We start from the raw sequence: 24,049 nt of genomic DNA on the forward strand, positions 1-24,049 counted from the left end.
TGGAGTGGGGGAGATGGGACAGGTAGAATAGCAAGCAAGAAATGTGAGTGAATGCAATTACTTGTACTGACAGTTTGGTTGCAATCCAGGGTACATACTTACTCTGGAAGATGTTTTATTGAATTAAATGGGGCTTACTTCTGAGCAGATATGCATAGGAGTGTGTAGTATATTAAAACTTGTGGACCTTATTTTTTTTTTTTTTAAATCTGTTTCTGTACAGTGAGCTATTTTAGTTCCAAAACAGAAAATAAATGAATAGGCCACCATCACAAACTTGTTATACAAGCTCTGGGCATATTTCACAATACTAGAGCAATGAAACTAGATTGATACCTGATCAATTATTCCTATTAAGTTGATAAATTACCCAATTTTAGAGTTTCAATAAGGAGAGAAGAATTTTTTTAAACCTTCAAATATAAGTCAAAGTATAGGGTTGTGGGGTGAGGGCTCTACCCTGTACACAGATAGTATAATCTAATCCAATGTTTTGTTAGAAATAAAATGAAAATCAGTGACCACTGGGTGACAGCTCTGCAGTGAGCGAAGAGAGAAAGTGTCAAGACATACGTCTTGTATTTCCATATGTGATTATTCAAAGCAAGGACTCATGCATCTCCACCATGGGGAGATGCATGTGCTCACAATTTGATGGAGATGTGCACGTGTTTATGTTATACGTGGATGCAGGAACTGTGGCTCCGTCTTGTTTCCTGTATTTCTACAGATCATAATGTGTCAGGTGGCTCACAGTATCTATCATTATTGTCTAACTGTAAACATGTTAGTGATACATACTACACAATTCTGTGCCCATTTACTTTCTTCATGTATGTGCTACTATAATCCGTTCAGTTCAGTTTATTGCTTATTAACCAATCAGGCCATACACATACAAAAACATAATAAAATGCCCCTCTTTGACAGAGAGTGACACCAAAATAAATATTAAGGAGGGTGATTATGAAAAGCTAAATAAAACATTTCCTAGGGGGTTATTAAAACATTTCACGAAGTCTAGACAATATTTATTGACTTATTATAATATGCTAGCAGACTTAATCTTCAATGCCAGTCAATAATTTTCATTTCTCCCAGGCCTGTTGGATAAACTTGACAGTCCTGTAGGACATATAGCAATCTGTACTTGCCAGTCATAATAAGGTTATACTTAGAGAAGATTTGTCCAGCAGTTAAGGGCTCAAGATATTGCTCCCTCAGATCTGTGTCCAGAGGACATCCCTGCTACTATAATCAAGATCCCTTAATTTCTAAAAAGAAAATGACAGAGACTCAAATTTGATTAGAAACCAACTCCACGGAGATTGGTTATGGTAGCTCAATTCACTGAGTCTGTTGTTACTTACACACAAAAATCTTCACAATTTATTGTTTTCTTTACTCAGGACATGATTTTATATGTGACATATTAAATATGTGACCAATTCCCTTTAGCACCTCTGTGTTGCCAGGCTTTACAATCTTTGCTGTAGTTTTCCTTTTTGCAAGGACACCAGAGATAAGCTTCATCTAGACATTAATGTTTTTATTGACAACTAAAGGATCTTCAGATACTCTGCTGAAGTGAACTCTATGCCCTGAATGCATACTATTAAGTAAATACGGAGTGAGATCTGGAGAGACGCATGCACACTTTGTATTGTGTTGTCATCTCCATCCACCGCGGTTTTCCTTTCAGGAAGTGCAGCTGCCCTTCCTCTAGGAGTCAGAAGTAGTTTGGGGACAGGGGGTTGTATCCAACTGTGCTCTCCCTCCCCCTGCAGCACCCTCCACATACCCTAAATCTACTCTGGAGAGCAGATGTGGAGGAGGCACAGGGGGTGGGAGAGTAAGGAAAAGCCCCATTTCATGAATGAAAGTACGCTCACACATAGTTGGATGGATGGATGTGTGTGAAATCTATTCAGATAGGAAATGGGGGTGGGGGGAATAGCACATTGGCAGCATTTGGCAATGCAAGATGAAAAACCGAGTTGGTTTGAAAGCATTCATAATTTTATTTTAAATTTGTACAATTGAAAGGCTAGTTTTAGTATTCATAGTAAATATAATTACATTCCAGTGCATAACCTGAATATGGCTATGACCCTGATATTTGTGTACCAAATGAGCAGGAAGGACCTAAGCTACTTCCCTGCTCCCCTCATGTACCATTGTGCTCTAACAGTCTAGCAGTGGCAAAGCCCGCTCAACAACCCCGTTTCTTCCGTACCAGCTATTCATATACCAGGAGCATGAGTAGCTCCACTTCAAGGATCTGGGTCGCTGGATGCAACAAGTGCAAGAGCAGACGGTCTTGTCATCACGAAGCAGCAAAAGGAGGGGTAGGAAGGAGGGAGAAGTAGGCCGGAGTCTTCCTCCCTGCCTCTTCTTTCTCTTAGACCTTGCTTGCTGACATTTTTGTCTCATGAATGCAAACCGCTGCACCCTGCTGCTTTTCACATGCAGATGGAAAGATCATGGCCTATGTTTGATAAATCATGTGGCAAGACCACCAGGCAATTAGGAAGTAAAGAAAACATTAAAAAAAAAATCACACATTAACAGACACTATACTTTTCAAAACAAGTCAGCAAATTAGGTATTGCATCATACAGTTGTGTTGCTGTTGCCAATGTTTGTTCTGATCCTGAGAACTTCCAAATTTTTGTTCTATTGCTGAAATTTTGGTTCGTTAGCTGAAATATCTCAAATGCTAAAACATGGGTTTTTTGCTTATCTGGAGCTGGCAATTTCATCGTACATTACTATGTAACCTACAAAAAGATAGTTTTTGACATGCCCAGCCAAAAACTGACCTCTTTTATAGCCAACGCATTTCTGTGGGAACAATCTAACTGTCTTATTTATATCAGAGGCTTTTAAAAGTGGTAAACTTTGGCTAGAGCATGCTCTTTTGAGCTAATTGAAAGAAAGCAGTGAAATGACAGACATATAGGAATAATAAAATGAATATCATACCTGGTCTGAAGGAGAACAGCATTTATTTGCCATCTTCATCTGCAAAAAACAAGAGATATAGTTGTTAGTGCATAATAAATCAGTCTGTGCTGTCTAGCCCTTACAAGTTTCATGCATAACTACAATTTGATTCCAATCATGACAGTGCCAACTACACCGTAATTATTTTTTATTCTCTTGTTAGAGTGTTCTGCATTATTTCATTTATTTAATCGATTTCTTAGCTGCCTTTCAAGACCATAGTCTTCCCCAAGGTGGCTTACAGAATAAAAATAACAACAAAATTAAAAATAAAATATTAAATATTATCATATTTACATAAAAACAGTTCCAGTAAAATACAATTGTAAAATATTAGTCAATAGCAAATACTATTAAAACTTTCAATTAAAACCAGGGAGAAAATATGATTTTTTAAAACACCTTAAAAGCAGCAACAGATGGGGCCAGCCGTATGTCTCAGGAGGGAATTCTAGGGTAGGGGCCACCACTAAGAAAGCCTGCTCTTTCATGCCTGCCAACTTTACTGATTTTGGTGGCAGGCCAACCTCCCAGGATATCCTCACCCTCCAAGAATGAAAACAGGTAATGAAGATACTGTTCAGTCTTTCATTAGCTCATATGAACCTCAATCCAGCAAAGCATTTGAATAGGGATACTGGTGGTGTTTTTACCTTCTTCTAGGAAATTTTTCCCTGTTTTGTTTTATTACTGTTGGCCAACTAGGAAAACATACAACATAACTACAGATAATAAATAAGGGACTCTTGTTTTTTTGAGCTGAATTACTAGAGAAAAATGCCTAGAGAAATTTGCATTCTGTAAATCTATGGAAATGTCTCCTGTGAAAAAGCAAAAAATTTTCTTGACTTCACTGATGTGCATGCATCAGATCCTTAAAACTTGCAAGACACTCTCTTTGCATTGGCTGTTTTCCTGCAGTGCTAATATACCAGCCTGTTTTGAGCTGTGCTAACACTTGGAGGGCACAAGCCTATGGGGAGAGGTGGCTGCCTGCACACTCGGAGGTGACCACCTATCCAATGCAGGGCAGGCAGAACGCAGAGGGGATCTTCTCCTCCATGCTCGGGCTGTCCTGCATTTTCAGCTGATTTCAGCTGTCTAGCTGCGGCACTTGGGAGCAGGGGGAGCAGCTGGACAACGCATAGGGAGAGTCCTACTAGGTCATAGTTCAGTGTATATGCTTTGCATGCAGAAGGTTCCAGGTTGAAAGGAGTTCAGGTAGCAGGGCTGGAAAGATCTTTTGTGTGATATCTTGGAAAGCTGTTGTCAGTTGCACATTCAACATTACTGAGCTAAATAGAGGAGGCCAAAGTTTCAGCTCCAGACAATGAACTCATGACCATTTCAGTTTTAACAGTGAAATTCAGGGAGCTACATATCTGTGTAGTTAATGAGTAGGGACGTACGAAACTCACTTACCTTTTCGAAGGGTGACATTTGCGGTGGGGGGGAGGCGCTCCATCCCTCCCCCTGAAATTCTGGCCGGAGGGGAGGCGCTCCATCCCTCCCCCCCCGAATCCTGGCCGGCCGGCTCCGCAAATGGCAGCAGCCATAGCCGCCACCGTTTGCGTCCCTGCAGTCAGCCGTGATAGGCTACATAAATGTTTACGTAGCCTATCACAGCTGCTTTAAAAGAAAAAACAACAATGCGCGTATGCAAATGGCGGCCGCCATTTGCGTTCCTTATTTTCACCGTCTTAGTCTACGTAAACATTTACGTAGACTAAGACGGCGAAAATAAGGGGAACGCAAATAGCATAGCGTCTACGCTATTTGCATTCCCCTTATTTTTGCCGTCTTAGTCTACGTAAATGTTTACGTAGACTAAGACATGCCAAAATAAGGAATGCAAATGGCGGTGCCCGTGGGCGCCGCCATTTGCGCACGCGCATTTTTTTTCTTTTCTTTTAAAGCAGCCGTGATAGGCTACGTAAAGATTTACGTAGCCTATTACGGTGTTTTTTAAATATCTAGCTGTGATAGGCTATGTAAATCTTTACGTAGCCTATCACGTTTTTTTGTTTTGTTTTTGTTTTTAACTGGAAATGGCAGTGGCGGCAGCCGGTCGGAAGACCGGCTGCTGCCGAACCGCTGCCGAACCGCCGCCGAACCGCTGCCGAACTGCTGCTGGAGCCGCCGCCGCCAGGAAGATTCGCCGAAGGTAAGTCCCATCCCGGGGGGGGGGGCAGACCGTTTCGCCACTGATTTCGGGGGGCCGAATGTGCTGGCATTCGGTCTCCCCGAGATTCGTGGCGAAATTCTCTGACATCCCGATTAATGAGGTACCACTAACAGTAGTGTTGTGAATAACAAGCTGGCTAACAAGGCAAGCCTATAAGTGTTTAATCAGAAGTAAGTCCCACTACGCTCAGTACCTTATTCCCTTATTCCCTTACCTTATTCCCAGGTAAGCCAGGTAAACTATCATGCATAGGAGTGCAGCCCACTGTACACCAATTTTCTGTATAATCTTTCCTAACTCATTCTCAAACATTTTAAAAGATGTTATTTGCCACATTTAGTCCGCAATATTCAAGGGTATCTGCTATAGTACATGTACAATACATACAGCAATAGATCTTTAATCTGCTTAAACACAGTAATTCTTGGCTTTGCCACAATCTACACAACAATTTTATATTCTTATTTTGAGAAATATATGAATTCCATAATCTGATATACATCCCTCATCATTCAACTCCTTTCCCCTGCACTGGACAGCAAAAACCGGGTGTTCTCCACCCCCCTGTATGAACTGTATGACTAAAGGATAAAGTATACACACTTTTAAAAAACTTAAAATCAGCTGTGAGGAGGGCAGTAGCATTGAGAGAAAGAGACGTAAACCTTTCCTCCTTATTAAAATCCTCCCCCAACCACCTGGAAACTGCTATTGGCCCTGTTGGATTTATATTGTACCTCTCCCTTTTCTCCAGTGAGATTGATAGCTTGACGTAGTGGAGGTGCTGGTGGCAGTGGGGCGAAGTAATTTCAAGCAGGGAAATGGTGCAAGGGGAAAGAGTTGAACCCTCTTTGCCATTGTTGCTGTCACAAACCAATCAAGGCACACTACAGCCATGTTTAACTTTATTTAAAGAAGACATTGGAAGATCTTATCAAAGATCTCCTGAGTCCTGTGTCATATGTGGCTTGGCCTTTATTGTACCTGAAATCAGGTATAATTCAACACATTTATTATCAAATGTCACAGGTGATAGACGATGGTGTTCTACAAATTCAATGTAACATTTAATTTCATTCTTGAGGTCACACATATATGACTGTTGAAACCCAAAGATTATATTTACTAAATAAAATATCCCCTCATTGCATATTCAATAGTAAATGCTATGTAGATCACCATTTTGTCATGTACCACATGCATACAGTCTGATTCCAAACCTCTTAATCAGTCAGTCATATCTGTATTTCAACAGATCAGTTACAAGATGCTTATGGCTTGGTTGTTATGGTCTTAAATGGAAAATAAAAGAAACACCTGGCAACTTATATTCAATAGTAGCTTGATCCCTTGCAAGGCACTCTCTTTGCATTGGCTGTTTTCCTGCAGTGCTAATATACCAGCCTGTTTTGAGCTGTGCTAACACTTGGAGGGCACAAGCCTATGGGGAGAGGTGGCTGCTTGCACACTCGGAGGTGACCACCTATCCGATGCGGGAAGGAAGGAGTGGGGAGGTGGTTTTCTGGGAACCAACCTCAGAGAGTGGGCTCCAAGGTCGGTTCCTGAAAACCGAATAATCCTATGGCCGGCCAGCTGCTGTCTAGCAGCAATAGGATTGTGCCCTAAGTAGTATATCTTATGGAGCAATTATTTATAAGGATTGTTCAGTTCTTTATTTGTGAAAAAATGTATAATACCCCCCCATGGTGGCATTCTTGGCCATATATGTTGAAATAGGACAATAAAATAGTGATAAATTTAAGACAGGACACTAGACTTGACTAGAATGGCCTATTCTACAGTAAGATTTAAAATGTAAAGGCTTAAAAGTTTAAACATTTAAAAGTACCAAAAAAATGAAATAATAAATAAGGTGGTTTTTACACAAGTTTTAAAGTGGTCCTTGCTGAAAACAATGTCATAACAGTGTAAAATGTACTTTGACCAGTAAATTCATTCACATTACAAATTCATTTACATGTTCTCATCCATATTACTAACTATCAGGCATCAATATAGAATGTTTGAGACATTATCACAGGCTATTTAAGTCTCGTATCTGAAAATGGCAATGAGGACAAGCAGAGTTTTGTATATTTTGACTCTGTGCAGTGCAATCCTAGACCTCTTTACTCAGAAGCAAGTCACATTGTATTTGATGGGACTTACTCCCTAGTACGGGTGTTTAGGACTGCAGCCCAAGTGACTTCTAAAAGTTGCCCTGTCTGTCTTATAACCCAATTTAAGGTCAGTGTTTCAGTATCTTATTATGAGCTTAGAAAGTCAGATACTCATGGTGAGATTTTTTTTATGAAATTAAATTAAAATGTTAATTTTAAAATGTTAAGTCCACTCTTAGGCTAGGAAATGTTTCCTAGTTACCCCTAATAAAGTATCCTTCCACAAATACGTACAGGAAAACAAAAACTAGACAATTTGTACCTCTGACCTTGCCAAATGCGAATTCCCTTCCTTGTTGTATAGGCTTTATTAAATTCTGAACTGGGGAGAAAAGGTAAAGCTAGTCAATAGCACTACCTTTCTTCTGGTGCAGAAACTCCTTCCTCCATCTCTAATAGCAACAGAAGTGATATTGGGTGCAGGAAAAGACCTAATGTCAATATTGCTTTGCCTTCTGAAATCAGGCAAAGGCAAACCACGTGTACTATAGTGGTGATGTCTGAAAGGGGTTAGATGAAAGCATACATGAAGAGTTTTCATAAAGGACATTATTCATAATATTTCAAAAATATAATTAAGACAACTACACTCTGCAATTCCATTAGACAAGTTGGCTGGATATCATAGAGGCTACCTGAAGGATATTTTTGCTGCGGAAACATCAATACACTTGACCTACATTTGTAACCTCCCGTGTTTGCATTTTTCATGATCTGAATGAACACATGCACTAGTTTATTATTTATACCTCTCTGACGTTGATCAAGTGATTCTACAGTCCTCTGCAGAGGACTGAAACTGTGTACGTCACCACATAGAGAGGGGAACAGGGTTGCACCTGCTGAGTACAGATGCAGGGTACAGTCACACCGACAAGCAATATGTGGGTAGGCTCTACCCTTGTGCTTATGCATTGTCCCATTGTGCGAACAGTGCTTATATACCCATAGTTTGTAGGTCCTATGCACATGGTGTTATCAACACAAGGAAGAAGGCTGCCTCCACAATCTTGCTCTTCCCTCCATGCATTCATTGTACACTGTTTTCAGTCATTTGCAAAGAGCTTATACATTTATCTGAACTGAGTGTTTAGAATGGTTGTTAAAATATTTGCTTGTTGTGTGTTTTGTGAGTTAGAGTAATAGCGAAGAGATTGATCACTGGGTTAGGGAATCCCCACCTCAGCAAAGAACTCACTGGCCTTAGACATGCCATTTTCTCTCAACCTCATTGTCCTCATCCTGTGACTACAATATGAGGATGATGATGGCAATGATAATAAGGATCTATCCTACAGGGCCTTTATAGGGATTATTGAGATGGTTTATGTGATGTGTTTAAAGCTCTATTTTATTAATATGCTAGATACAAGCTTTTGAGTCATCTAGAACTCTTCTGGATGCTTTTAAAAATAAGTATTGCTCTCCTCAGCCCTTCTGTTTACTCAGCTATCCTGTGGCTGCAGATTTTTCATTCCCAAGATGGGTGGAGTGATAAGTTAGGCAGGAAATACTGATTTTCGACAAGCTTGGTGACAGCAGTTCCTTTATGAATAGCAAACTAAACCAAAATGTATCTGTCTAACTGCTGAGTGATTTCCCCTGAGGAAGAACTTTTAGTTCAAAAACAAGTAAGGATTCAGCTTGATGCAGCTTATTAAAATTGCTTTCCCATCTATTGATCTTTACCCCATGTATTTTTGCTGTGTCGCTGTGCCCTCCCCGCCACCCCACATTTGCTGCCTCAGACATTTTTAAAAGACCAAGATGGGTGGAGAGCTTTATTTACAAAGAAGAAATACTAGTGAGGTTTCAAGTTCACAAAGGCCCCATAGGAAGACCAAGCTTTCTGAATGGGGACGAAAACACAAACTTATGCTGGAAAAGTATTTTTAGAAATCTATTTTTGCTCTTCTCATTCCAGTTACTGAATGATTTATGGACACATGTAAATAATTGATGAGCACAAAAATGAAGCACCTTTTAAAAAGATTATGGCTGCAGCCCTATGCACACTTACCTGGCAGTAAGTCCCATTATCAGTGGGACATACTTCCATGTAAACATGTGCAAAATCAAGATTGCAATTCATCCGATCATGAAAAATAAGTGCAGTTTGATTATACTGTTCTTATAAAGCAAAGTAAAAGCTGTTGGAGCATTTATTTCCTGATATAAACAGACCAACAACCATGAAGAACATTTACCATCGTTGCTAGTTAGAAAGAAACAAATGCTTTGCTTCAATTGTGATAACTTTTTCAGGGTTATTATGACCTGATTCTTGTAGGTGGGCTTACTGTTGTTGTTGTTGTTGTTATTAATAATGCATTCCATATCATATTGCATATGTGCAATATTTTTCCTCATTCAAGCTAACCTGCACATGCATAATTAATTGTAGCATATGTACTTGTTCCAATTTTAGCACACACCGTGAAAGGAATCTTGTCTGGAAAGGAGTATTTCACCACCAGTGGCAGTGATAGGAATTTGGAAGGGAGAAGGAATGCACCATATGCCTTGCTTCCACTTAATGCACATACTTAAATTCAATATTACAAAACTATGGCACAAATACTCTCTCTCAGGAACTGACAGAGTTGTGCAGTCCTGGAGAGAGACCAGCTGCTCTGGCTCTAAAAAGATGCTGGATTGTTTGTTTATTAATCCCACCCTATTTCAAAGGCTCAGAGTAGGCTACAGGGAAAAGCCATCCTCCCAGACCATGACATGATATAGCAAAACCATGTAACCTGCAGGAGGGTTGGTTTTGCAAGTGTACATACTGAAAGTCATGGTGGAAATGTTATGAACAGCAAATATGTTATGTAGAACAGCTGGCTATTTGAATGAAAATTTGTCTCTGACTGTCTGAAAGGAAGACAAAAACCTGTACACAAAAATATTCTATCATCAATCATCATCAACAACAACAACAACAACAAACATTTCAGTTCTTTGGTGCAAAACTGCTGTGTCAACCTGTGAAGTTGGTTGGTGCAGTCTGCCAAACAAAGAGGAAGGGTGAACCTTGATGTGGGATCATGAAATAGCTGCATTCTGGATTGAGGATCATTTGGTTCAGCTTCTACTTAAAGGCATTTAGTGAAGAGGTAGACCAGAGGTAGACCAAGGGGAATCTGGTACAGATTCAGCGTAAACATTGTTTTTAAATAGGGAAAAAAGCTCCCTATAGTAGAGGTACAATGCAGGATTTTTATTCACAGGAAACTTCTACTGGGGATGTGGTGGGAGTCCAAGAGGGTGGTGGAGTTCAGTGCCCCCCCCCCCCCCCCCCGCTGCTCAGCTTCCTGGACCCTGTTCACTGAGCCACTGCTTGCTTACCAGGCCTATTCACTAAGTGGTCTGCAAGCACCTGGCAGCCACCATCTCCTTAGCAGGCTACCATTTCCCAGAAAAATAGCGTCTTGGGGTTTTCTGGAGATGAACTGTTGCCTGTAATGTTGTGTAAATGGCCCCTTTATGGCCACCATTTAGACAACATTACATTTCCGGAAAACCCTGAGCTGCTTTTTTAATGCAAAATGGCAGCTTGCTAATGGGATGGGCGGCTGCCAGGCACTCGCTCGGCTATCCAGTGGCTCATGAGGCACTGGGGGGGGGGGTACATGGCAGTTAGGTGAGAGCCCAGCGAGGACAGATGGAGGTGAGTTCATCCATCCTTAACTTCTACTACTTGAAAGAGGTATAAACCTTTCTCATGAGAAAACCAAATTAATTAGTGACAGATCACAAGATATAGTATAGTATGGCATGCCACCTCCTTGCACAAATATCAGTAGCAGATTGCACAAGCAAGCAAGCAAGCAAACAAACAAAAAATCCTCCTGGTATGAGGATGCACCCATTTGGTCCAGGAGGTTGTAAATTTCTCCTTGAGGGATGGGGCAGTACCAGCCTCCTTAAAAGAGGCAGTAATCAGGCCACTCTTGAAGAAACCTAATCTGGACCCAAAAGTAGGGATGTCAGAGAATTCCGCGACGGATCACGGTGAGGCTGAATGCCAGTGCATTCGGCCCCCCGAAAACCGTTGTGGAACGAAGCCCTCGCCCCCCAACCCATGAAAGGCGCATGGGACGAAGTGCCCTCTGCCCCCACCCCATGAAAGGTGCGTGAAACGGAGCACTTACCTGCTCCCGTCCGCGCTGCTGTGTGAATGGCGGCTGTCCTGTGGCCGCCATTCGCTTCCTCCTTCTGCCATGATAGGCTACGTAAGTACTTACGTAGCCTATCACGGCTAACGCAGGGACGCCATTTGCGTCCCTGTGGAGGCTGTGATAGGCTATGTAAGTATTTACGTAGCCTATCACAGCAGAGGGAAAAAAACCCCAGCCTATGCAAATGGCAGCGGCTACCGCCATTTGCGTACACTGGGGTTTTCCCCCTGCCGTGATAGGCTATGTAAATATTTACGTAGCCTATCACGGCTCACTACAGGGCTGAAAATGACGGCAGCTACGACGGCCGCCATTTGCATCCCTGCAGGGCTGCCCAGGGGCCGAGTATCCAGCTGCGGGCGGCCGGAGCCAGCTGGCGGCTCCGCGGCTTGGCTGCGGAGCGGAGCCGGCTGGCCAGGATTCTGGGGGGATTCCGGGGGGAGGGACAGAGCGCCTCCCCCCACCTGCAGAACCCAGCGGAGCCAGGTAAGCGGGGTTTCGTACACCCCTACCCAGAAGTGGAGAACAACTATAGGCTGTTTGCTAGTATCCCCTTCTTGGGTAAGGTGCTTGAGTGTGTGGTTGTTGATCAACTCCAGGCATTCTTGGATGAAACTGATTTTCTAGATCCATTTCAATCCAGCTTTAGGCCCAGTTTTGGGACAGAAACTGTCTTGGTCATTCTGTGGGATGCTCTTGGCCAAGAGAGAGACAGGGGGAGTATGACACTCTTGGTTCTCTTGGACCTCTCAGCAGCTTTTGATATCACTGACAATGGCATCCTCCTGAAGCAGCTCTCTGGGTTGGAGTTGGGGCACTATTTTACAGCGGTTCCATTGTTACTTGGATGGTTGCTTCCAGAAGCTGGTGCTGGAGGGTTATTGCTCTGTTCTGTGGCAATTCCATCATGGGGGTCCATTGGGTTCAATTTTGGCCCCTATGCTATTTAACATCTACATGAAACCACTGGGGGAAGTTATCTGGGAATGTGGACTGAGCTGCCATCAATATGCTGATGACACCCAGCTCTACCTCTCCTTTTTGTCAAACCTAGTGAGGCAGTGGATGTCCTGAATACCTGAGCAGGGTAACAGACTGGATAAGGTCCAACAAACTGAAGCTCGCTCCAGACAAGATGGAGGTACTGTTAGCAGGTGGTTTGTCTGCCTGGTTGAGTGGTGTTCAACCTGTCCCAGAGGGTGTTGCACTCCCCCTGAAAGATCAAGCATGCAGCTTGGGGGTGCTCCTCTTGTCACTTGAGGCCTGGTGGCCTTGGTGGCCAGGAACACCTCTTATCACTTAAGCTGATATACCAGCTGCAATCCTATCTGGACAGAGACAGCCTGCTGACAGTTATCCATGCTGTGGTAATCTCCTGGTTGGATTATTGCAATGCATTGTACTTGGGGCTGTCTTTGAAGACAGTTCAGAAACTCCAAAACAGAGCTGCTACGTTACAAGCTGGGACTGGCTGATATGACCATGTGCTACCAGTGCTTTGTCAGTTGCACCAGCATGCAATCCATTTTTGAGCTACTTCGAAGTGTCGGTGTCGACCTTTAAAACACTAAACTGCTTAGGACCAGAGTACCTAAAGGAACATCTTCACTCACATGTACCTGCTCAGACCCTTAGGTCATCTTCGGAGGCCCACCTCTGGGTACTCCTGCCTAAGACAGCTAGATGGGTAGAGAGGGTCTCCTCAGTTGTGGCATCCCACTTATGGAATGAACTCCCCAAAGAGGTTTGCCTGTCACCTATGTTGCTATCTTTTTGGTATCAGGCAAAAACCTTTCTTTTCCCCAGGCACTTTAGAAATCTAGTTCTAGATTTTTATGAGTATTTTATCAATTCCTGTGCTGTTTATTGTTTTGCATTACATTGTATTTTATTCTTTTAAATATTTGTATTGTATTTTATATTTTTAACTGTTCTATAGCATTCTAAATTTTTAACTATTTGTAATCCACTGAGAGAACATTAGTTATTGGGCAGATCGGAAAAGTAATAAATACATACATAAATAAAGAGTGAATGTTAGCAACATCTGGAAGATTCATCTCTTCATACTGTCTTTCTGCCTACTGTTTCAGATTGACAAAGGAAATAAACTAGGTTGAAACTTGCAGCAGATTCTGCGAAACCAGAGGTTTAGTCAAAATCTATATATTTGAAAAGAGATAAACGAGGTATCAGATTAAAGCTCACAACACATAGATTTGCAGAAACAGTGGCAAAATAAAACATTTGACATATACAGAGAAGCTGTAGTTTTAAATCATACACAGGGCTTGGATGTGGTTTATCTTTATTGATATGAAAGCCACCCTAGACATTAGCTCACCTGCTGACATATTATGGAATGTTTATGAACATTCCAATGACTCAGTCAGAAGTTTTAAAAGCTGTCAGCACAAGGCCTGTGTGCTGTTGGTGGGAAGAGATTAAGCATGGGAGGGAGTTGGAAACTCTCACAGTGCTGGTCAGTGTTAAACAGTGTATGTGAATATTGGGTATGTGGGCAAAGCTACCCATTATATTATTCACATGAAAGCAGCCATGGCCCCTGATCTGGAACCTGCTCCCTACCTGAACAGGACTTCATGGCAGTTTCCTGTTGAAAATAGCCCCATCCCTGGCTGCTATTTGCCCCCCTAGGTGCTGTTTTGGAGGGAAGCCAAGGAGGGGGAAATTTGAGCAGTAAACTGGCACAGGTGCCCAGTCCAGACCGAGAGGCTGTTCTGGAATGGGGCCCCGTGGTTGCTTTTTCTTTAAAATAAGAGCAGGAAGTTTTAAGTACACTTTTTAAAAAAGTGTGAATAATGTGATGTATAGTCTGGGTCTGAGTATGAACAATATTTGTGAGTATATGTGAATAAGGGAGTATGTGGAATAATGCAGGGAAAATGGACACAAAATTTCATATCAGAGAATCGATAAGAGAATTGATAAGATAAAATATTCTGACAAATAATTAAATAAGAAATAAAAGCAACAGTTCTTGGGATAATGACACTGTAGGCTTAAAGCATGCTCTTACTGATGCTCTATGTATGTATTTCTCAGACCTGTCTTTCCTGGCACATATAATGTTATGAGAGGAATAGGTAGTAGTATTTCCCCCCTGGTATAAAATATTTAATTTAATTTTAATTTATTTAATTTATTTCATTAATGGCCCCGTCATATGCCATTAAATTCCTGGGAGCAGAGGAGTGGAGGACATGATAGGAGTCTACAAAATTATGCATGGTATGGAGAATGTGGATAGGGAGACATTTCTCTCCCTCTCACAAAATACTAGAACCCAGGGTCATCCCATGAAGCTGACTGGTGGGAGATTCAGAACAGATAAAAGGAAGGACTTCTTCCAGCGCATAGTTAAACTACGGAATTTGCTCCCATGGGATGTAGTGATGGCTACCAATTTGGGTGGCTTTAAAAGGGGGTTAGACAAATTCCTGGAAGAAAAGGCTGTCAGTGGCTACTATCAATAGAATGATTCATTGTATTCCATAATTGGGGGACCACCACTGAAAAGGCTCTCTCCCTTGTTGCCACCTTCTGAGCCTCCCTTGTAAGTGGCACTCAGAGGAAGGCCTCAGATGTTTATCATAGTGTCCAGGTAGGTTCACATCGACTAGTCACACTGTTTCTATTTATTTTATTATTACATTTCAGATCCCATCCCAAAAGTCTTGGCTAAACTTGACTAGACCTATATTGAAAGCTTATGGGATTGATACCGAGTCCTTTCCTTCTTTTGCTTCTGACAGAGTCAAGCAGATGCTTAAAGAAAAAAAACCTTTATTCTAAGTGGATGGGTCTGGTTACAATCTCACAAATGCCTTATTCCTGCTGGTATCCATTATATAAGATGTCATTTGGTTTGGAGAGTTACTTTTTATCTCTGACTGTGCCCCACCTAAGGAAATCATTTACAAATTACAGCATTGCGTCTACAGTGCATGCCTTCTGCTTTTCTGGAGGGAAGATTTGACAATACCCCAGTCCATCAGAGACTTTGTATCTGTGCATCTGGGGAGGTTGAGGATGTCTCTCATTACTTAGTAAGATGTCCTCTCTATGGCCATCCTAGGCATAAATTTCCTGCCATCATTCTCCACTGCCTCTCAAATAGACCCCCCCCCCCCAGAACAGATATGTGTCCTTCTTTCTGGCACTGATGCTTTTACCACTGCCCAGGTAGCAAAATTTGCCTTGGCAGCAAGGAAATTATGTGCCAAAGCCCAGACAGCTTAGTGGGGATGATTGTGTTGGATGTGTGAATTTATACATATACAAATATGTGACTGTACTGTTTTTTTCTCCGTTTTTAATGTACATTGTGATGGCCTATAGGTTTAAGCAAGAAAGTATCTATCTATCCATCCATCCATCCATCCATCCATCCATCCATCTGTTATTATATTTTGGCTCTATAAGATAGCATACAATTTGATGATGTATGATGCTTCTCACCCCATTTCTCTTTCCTGAAATCAATGTCCTGTTTTACAAATAACACATTATGCTGATTTTTGGCAGGTGGAAAAAATATTTTGGATCAATACAAAAAGAAAGAAAGAAAAGGAAAATATATCCAGAAAGCAACATACATTTTGTAGTGTCAAATCACTGATGTTAGTTGATAATGCTCTCAGCCAGTCAGCACTCTCCTGGGCTGTACAATACTGAAGTATCCCAGTGCTAACTCCATCGAGTGCCAGTACTTCAAATGCATTAGATCTGCAGCAAGAAGAAATACATACACCATCAAGGAAGCTATACAAGCAGCAATTTGTCCTCACTTCTTAGCTGACTCTCTACAAATTAGCACCTATGTACTATAATTCGATGTGTGCGTGAGGAGGGGGGGAGGAGGATGCCATAATAGTAGAGGTACAGGATAAGGAGATACAGGCACTGTATTTCCTTTCTATCTGATTATTATGTAATTCAGTTTTATTTATTTATTTTAAGCATTTTTATACCGCCCCTCATAGGATCAGGTTCCAGGGTGGTCCACAAGAGTTTTCAAAATAGTTATGTGCAATAGGTCAAAGCTGCATCACATAAACAAACTTAGGTGCTATATCTGAGTGAGCTGGTGGAGCAAGTGAGCTGACTAAGCATGGTGGTTAAGCGCATACATTTTGTGCTGGACAACTGCAGGTTCAGATCTCAAATCTGCTATACACCACTTGGTGGCCTAGAATGAGACAAGCTACTGTCTCTCAGCCTTGCTCCTTCCATCTGTAATATGGGGATAAAATAATAGCCTAGCTTACAGGATAAATGACAGATTTATTGAGATAATACATTTGAAACACTTAGCAAAAGTGCTAGATAAGTATTAACAATTTTGACTGAGTAGATCAGGCTGTGATCTTTGCTCCATGCAGCCAGATAAGATTCCACTAGCGCACACCCTGATTTATCACGCTAATGGAATATTTCTGAAAGTTGGTTGAGTGGTAAATGAAGGTTGACCGGCAAGATGTTGACCAGCAAATGAAGGTTGACCAGCAAGATGTTGGTTGAGTGGTAAATGAAGGTTGACCAGCAAGATGTTCAGTGCAGTGTTGGCACTAAACACTACTAAAAGAAATAACAAGTAGCTGTGAAATAGAAAAATCATATGGCTGTTGAGTGGTAAATGAAGGTTCAGTGGTAAATGAAGGTTGACCAGCAAGATGTTGGTTGAGTGGTAAATGAAGGTTGACCAGCAAGATCTGTTGACCAGCAAATGAAGGTTGACCAGCAAGATGTTGACCAGCAAATGAAGGCTGACCAGCAAGATGTTCAGCACAGTGTTGGCACTAAACGCTACTAAAAGAAATAACAAGTAGCTATGAAGTAGAAAAATCATATGGTTGTTTCAACACAAGCACAAGTCAGCTTTATTATCCGTGGCTCATATTACTGCTAATATAGTCACGTCAAACTGCCTGACATATAATGCACAGTGAGGGGCAAACAGTTTTATTGATCTCGTTCTTGAGTGATCTTAAACTATTAAGTTCATACTTTCTGGACAGAAAAGTGGACCTGAAAGCAATTTGCAGTCAAAATCCATACATTTTCCAAACTTCCAATGTGATTCGTGGAACAAAAAAAGTGTTCAAAGAATGCGCACATTTGAAAAATGTGCATGAAAAATGTATAATTTTGAAAAATGTGCACAAATACCCTTTAATAAGTGGGGAAAATGCATATATTTCAAAAATGCACAAAACGGATGTGTACGTTTGGAAAAAATGTGCAAGAAAATACACATGAATTTTTATGTGAAAATTTAAAAAACCAAAGCTCACAATCTGATATGAATATGAATCAGAATGAGCTCTGAGGTGAAATTTGGAAAATCTCAACAAGCTTGAGTTTTGCTGATTCGCACATCCCTGGAGATAATCAAGGGATTCCCCTGCTAATGATAGCACTTGCAAAGGCATCCCCAGGCTTGTGTGGTGGTTTGTTCACACACATACATTTGTGTGTATGTATGCAAGTGTGCGAGCGTGTGCAGCCCCCTTGATGCCGCCACAGGAGCCAAATGGTCGAGCACCCTTCGTCTAAAATATCAACAATTTAAAAGCACCAGTAGACGCAGCACAATAGAAATATGCAGAGAAAAGAAAAATAACTCACCCTTATGCAGTTAATTACATTATTTATTGGCACACTGCATTTATCTTAATAGCTTTACAGCCAGCGTGATAGGTCAGTGCTTTCAATATAAATATATAACACCTGTCTCTTGGTATTCCTTGACTCATACAATGACTAGCCAGATCAGTTCAAAATTATCAGACCGTCTAGCTATTTTACTGCCAATTCAGATACATTTTGATTCCAGGCTCCAAAGGTACTCTGTAGTCTGAACTGTATAATATGCTTCACTGAAACAGCAAACCTCCTGCTCTTCATAGTTAAATTATTAATGGCTAATTACCTGCTAAAGGCTTTCATTTATCTGTGTAAGTGTGTGTGTGTGTGTGTGTGTGTGTATAGATAGACAGACACAAAGGCAGGCAGACAGGCTATATCCAACATTGTACAAACAGATTTCTGCTCACACAGTGGGATTTCCCCTTCCCGTCCAGAGAACATTGGGGGTGGCATGGTGGGGCTGCAGGTGGAATAGGAATCTGTCCCACTAGCAAACGCCATTCTGCTGGCAGATGGATACAGCTGGATACAGATACAGGGCATTATCCAGTAGGGCCATTCGGCTGGTTCCATTGCACTTGCAGGAGTAACTGCTTATGCAAAAGGGTTTTCAGACTTCTAAAAATAACCCTGGAAATGAACAGGAATGCTTGTTTCGGATTGGGAGAAATCGACTGTGCTCCTTTCTACAAGCTCCACTGATCATGGATTATGGAAACAAGTACTTTCTCTTGTTTCAGGGTATTTTCAAAAGTGTGAAAGGCCCATTGCACATGTGGTAATTCTTGTGAGTGCATGGGCACAATATGATACTAGCCATATAGAGAGAGGGTGGGGGAGGAAGGGAGGAGTATAAAGCAGCACAACAGCAAAGCAACAAGCCAAAAAATTTAGCTCTAAATGTATTTTGAAATTACTCTCTTGTTAGTCTACCTATGTTTCTCTCATATATATATATATATATATACACACACACACACACACACACACACACAAAGCTACATGTCTTATGTCAATTTTCAGTAGCTTCCCAAGATGAGGCTATGAAATTATTGGTGTTAAATATTGGTATTCACATTACTTCCTAATCTCTCTTCCATTGTCTGGACTCATGAAACATTTAGCAGGAAGAACTGTAAGTAATTAATAGAAACTATGTCTAGCAACAGTTATTACCAGTGGCAGCTAAGTTGCATATCCTGTTCAGAAGCAGTATCTACACTGTAGATAGCTAGATAGATCAATTGATCAATTGATCGATAGATAGATAGATAGATAGATAGACAAATACATATGACAGTGATGTACAGCAACTGTATATATAAAATATAAAATCCATGATATCAAGCTTAGTCTGCTGGAACTGCTAAACCTAGAGGGAGAAAGTTATATCAGGAGTAAAGCTAAAGTAACAACACCTGAAATTATCTATGTATCAAAACACATGGGCTCGACCCAGAAAACTGCAAGTTGCATTCTGCTCACAGAATGGGGCTTTCCTGCCCCTTTCTCCATGGTACAACCTCCAGCACCTCCTGAAAAGTTGATCCTGAAGATCATGGGACCATTGGGAACATGGCATGGCAGGCTGTGAGTGGAGGAGATAATCAGCAGAAATCCCCTTGTATGAATGCCAGGCACCTCTGGTTCCATCCCATTATTTTCATATCTAGCTTTCAGGAATGAACTATTCTGCTAAAGATAATTAGTATAAGAATTTCCAAATATGTGATGATGAAATATATATTGTTTATTTATTCCTTACTTGGAGCATTCTTATATCAATTATATTAGAATAGTTTTCTTATGGTTCCTAAGGTTTACATATATTACATATAACATTTCATTTACATAAATTATATCTTTTTCATACATATACCGGGCATGGAATTAACAATGTATTTCATGCACGTTAAAACTGCACTGAAATCTTCACATTCCTTGAATTCCCTTGAGAAACAATACGTATCTGCACTACATAATACCTATCTGTAAAAAATAAGTCAGGAAAGTTCAACAAGATGTTATAATCAATAGTGTCAAAAACACTGACATGATGTAGTTTATAAGAAGATCAATGTGAACAACAAACACGGAAGAGCACCTGGTATCAGATAGTTTATAACCTTAGGACAGGCAATCTCTGTTGTGTGCAGAAACCTGGAACTAGTCAGGAATATTTGAAAAAAAAGATTATTTAGAATGAGATAGTGAGAATGCCAAAAATAGATTATGATTTCAAGCATCAGACTGGGAAAAACAACTGGACTAGCAAGGTCATTTCAGGTGGCACGCTTGCTGTATAATGTGGAGTAACAGCAAAACAGTGTTCATGACTATCTTGCATATGCTCCCCAGTGTTGCAGATGGTACATTTGATGGGTACCAGCTCATCTGTATTGCTTGGGACTATTTGGTCACTTTGTCTGTGCATCAGGTGCTATTCTCATGGCCATTTATAGTATTGCACATATACTATAGTATTGTACATATACCATGGTTTTCTGGCATGGGAGCCATGCATTTAGATCAGGGGTGGGCAACTACGGATGTACGGACTGTGTAAAATCCGCTCGATCTGTGTTTTGCGGATTGTCAGGCACCTTTCGTTCTGTCATCTGCCCACAGACGGATGCAATTTTTTTTTTTTGGTTGTGCGGAAAAATACAGAAATATTTACGTAAGTATTTACATAAGTATTTACATAATTCACCTCAGTACGCAACATTTAGTGTATTGTCCCCCATTCCATTCAATGTTTCCTCAGCAGAAACGTACATATTTTTCTACGGATTTATATGCGTAAATTTTGGGAAAGTAAAAAAATCATCCGAAAGTCCACGGACTCTGCATGGCCTGAGGGGGTCATTCCGCAGTGGATTCTGCAGGTCGGATTCTTAGGAATTCGAGCTCATTTTAATCCATCTCAAATTTCTCCAGCATCCCTACGGGCAACATGTGGCCTGCCAAGGCTATTTCTGTGGCCCCTCAGGTTGCCCATTCTGCTGGGAAACAAAACACACCCCATGCCTTGTTTCCCAGCAGAATCACTGGGATTTTGGTGCCACAGCCACTTCTAATGGCAGGGTGTGGCCCCCAGAGGGTTCTACAGAGGGGCAATATTCCCCCCCCCAATACTCCAAATCTAAACCCCTGATTTAGTTAGGCAGGTAACTGCCAATGCCACATGCAGAACTCTTTGGTGCCTTCCCCATTTCCTTCCCAGGCTGGATCTTAACAAAACAGTCTGCAGTTTAGAGTAAATTTGTCCTGAGACAATAAGCAAATACTCACTGCTTCCAACAAGAACTAGGAGAAGAACTGGAAATCCTGCATCAGACACTTCCTCCTCAAATGTTGTAGAAATAAAGGCTGTTCACTGGCTCACAAGTCTAGTTTTCCACAAAGTAAACCATTTCAACCATCATTCTATGAAAAGGATACCTTTTGTGAACTAACTTGTCCATTACCCACTCACATTTAAGAAAGCAATGGCATAGAAACAAACGAGTGAGCCAGTTGTACACCTAACCTTCTCCTTTCAATAATACTCTGAAGAAGGAAGGTAACAGTCTTTCCTGTCTCAAAGGAGGAAGGAATACTTTGGTTAGTAGGCGGAATGTGTACACTCCAAATAAAAAGATGAATACATTTCTAACCATTTTTAAAGTAATGAAAATCCACCCCTCCAAAATCAAAGATTTCTTAATATAACTTATAGTTTTATATTGATTATTTCTCCTTTCACTGTTTTAGTTATTGTTGCATTCAATATTATTTAAATGAATAGGTAATTTTTGAGTTTGTGGCTGTATATTGTATTTTGTGATACTTTATTGGAAACTGTATGACACTGAGCTGTTTCTCAGTGTCTATTTCCCCTTTGCTGTGGGCATTTCATGGCCAAGGCAGTGGCTTCCTGTTGAATTTCTGGAAGGATGCATATATTTTTTAAAACCTCTTAGAGGTATTTCACCTGGTAGAGCCAGAGAAGGTCATTCTCCTTTATGCAGCTTCCTTCCAGCATGCCAGTTACCCCATGGGGTAATTGGGATCTCCTGCTTTTCACCTGTTGGAAGACTTAATGGGTAGTCAACCTACTCCTCCCTTGGTCAGAGGGAATAAAAACGGAACTACAGCTTTTGTAGAAGGGATGTTTGGAATTTAGGCTGTTTTTCCAAAGAAACTTCAATCAACATAGGCTAGTAAGTATTATATTTTGGTTTTGTGTGCTTACTTTGTTTCCCTTCTTGTCTTGCATTGTTTGTTTGTAATGAACTTTTGTTCTTTAGTTTGGAATTTGGGAAGTAATTTTTAACCAAACTCAATGGAGGGAGTGGGTTTTGATTCTCTCCCCATGCAGCCTAGATTATCTGGCCTATATGCTACCTAAGGTGGGAGAGAGACTTGCCTGATGGTCTATCTCCTCCCAAGAGGCATAATAACCCCTAAAACTGTCACAAACTGCTTGGATATTTTAATAGAAAAGCACTGTTAATGTTAAATAAATTAAACATTAAGACATATTGTTATGTTTTAATTATAAAGCTCAGCAAATGTGCTTGGCACTCCATCTATTATTTTTTCTCTATTCGCTCTAAAAAAAGCTTCACATTATGTAAAATAAGCGGATAACATTTCAAACCATAGGGCTTGTCAAGAATGGGTTATAGAGTAGGAGCCATGAGGGCCGCTGGGGCAGTCATGAATGCAGCAGCCACCTGGAGGTTGGTTGTTTTTAGCTGTTTCTCAGCCTGCAGCTCAAGGCCACAATTTGCCTGGCTCACTGGGAAAATGATAACAGCCGTGCCTGGTGGGAAGATGCAACCACTTTGGAGGGTGGAGTGGTGTGTCCCAGGGTTCGGATTAGGTGCCTTGAATCTAGGGATGTACGAAACCCACTTACCTTTTTGCGGAATCTTTCGTGGTGGGGGGGGATGGGGGGGATGTGATCCTGTCCTCCCCCCCCCCCGGAATCCTCAATGGCCGGCTCCGCTTCGTGGTCAGGGCCATCCGCAGCCAGATTTCTGGCCACCGACGGGCTGCTGTGAATGCAAATGGCGGCCGCCATAGCAGCCGCCATTTGCGTCCAGCCAGGCAGCCGCGATAGGCTATGTAAGACTTTACGTAGCCTATCACGGCTAACCCCCCTCCCAAAACCCGGCAGCCGCCATTTGCGTTCCCTATTTTTCACCGATTTATCTTACGTAAATATTTATGTAAGATAAAATGGCGAAAAAAAGGGGAACGCAAATAGTGTAGTGGGCGCTATTTGCATTCCTTTCTTCGCTGTTCTAACCAACGTAAATATTTACGTAGACTAAAACAGCAAAAAATAAGGAACGCAAACGGCGGCCACCATAGCCGCCGCCATTTGCGTATGCTTTTTTTTTTTTTTTACCCAGATGTGATAGGCTACATTAGTCTTTACGTAGCCTATCATGTCTGGGTAAAAAAAAAGAAAAAAGACCAGACTGCAAATGGAGGCCGTAGCAGCTGGTCGAAAGATCAGCCGCCGCCGCTAAAGCTGCTGCTGGAGCCGCCGCCGTCCAGAACATCCGCCCCAGGTAAGTCTCGTCCTGGTGGGGATCCGCAGGGGGGCAGGGGGGGTGGCAGGCCGTTCCGCCACGGATCTCGGGGGGCCGAATGCCAGTGCATTCGGCTTCACTGAAATCCATGGCGGAATTCTCCGCCATCCCTACTTGAATCTGCCTTGGGTTGCTAGGGTTGGGCAATAAAAGGAGGGCTAGAGAAGGGGCAGGTGTCTCTTCTTGGCCCTGATGTTACTAGGGTGTGATGTTGGTCAATGGCTATCCTGGGAGGCC

At 41.5% G+C, this 24,049-nt stretch overlaps 1 protein-coding gene across 6 annotated transcripts in view; it reads right to left on the reverse strand.

The window, feature by feature from the left end:
* SNTG2 (syntrophin gamma 2) overlaps positions 1-24,049 on the reverse strand; it is a 418,988-nt gene that overhangs the window by 80,963 nt on the left and 313,976 nt on the right. For all 6 annotated transcript variants that reach the window (XM_084826732.1, XM_084826733.1, XM_084826734.1 and 3 more), the window contains 2 exons: positions 16,172-16,301; positions 2,986-3,024 (listed from right to left, as the gene is read on the reverse strand). In XM_084826732.1, the coding sequence (XP_084682858.1) occupies positions 2,986-3,024; positions 16,172-16,301 (169 nt within the window). The remainder of the gene's footprint in view (positions 1-2,985; positions 3,025-16,171; positions 16,302-24,049) is intronic.

Source organism: Heloderma suspectum, chromosome 1, assembly GCF_057233095.1.
Source record: "Heloderma suspectum isolate Gila_16-S chromosome 1, 16-S_ref, whole genome shotgun sequence".
NCBI classification, from domain to species: Eukaryota; Metazoa; Chordata; class Lepidosauria; order Squamata; family Helodermatidae; genus Heloderma; species Heloderma suspectum.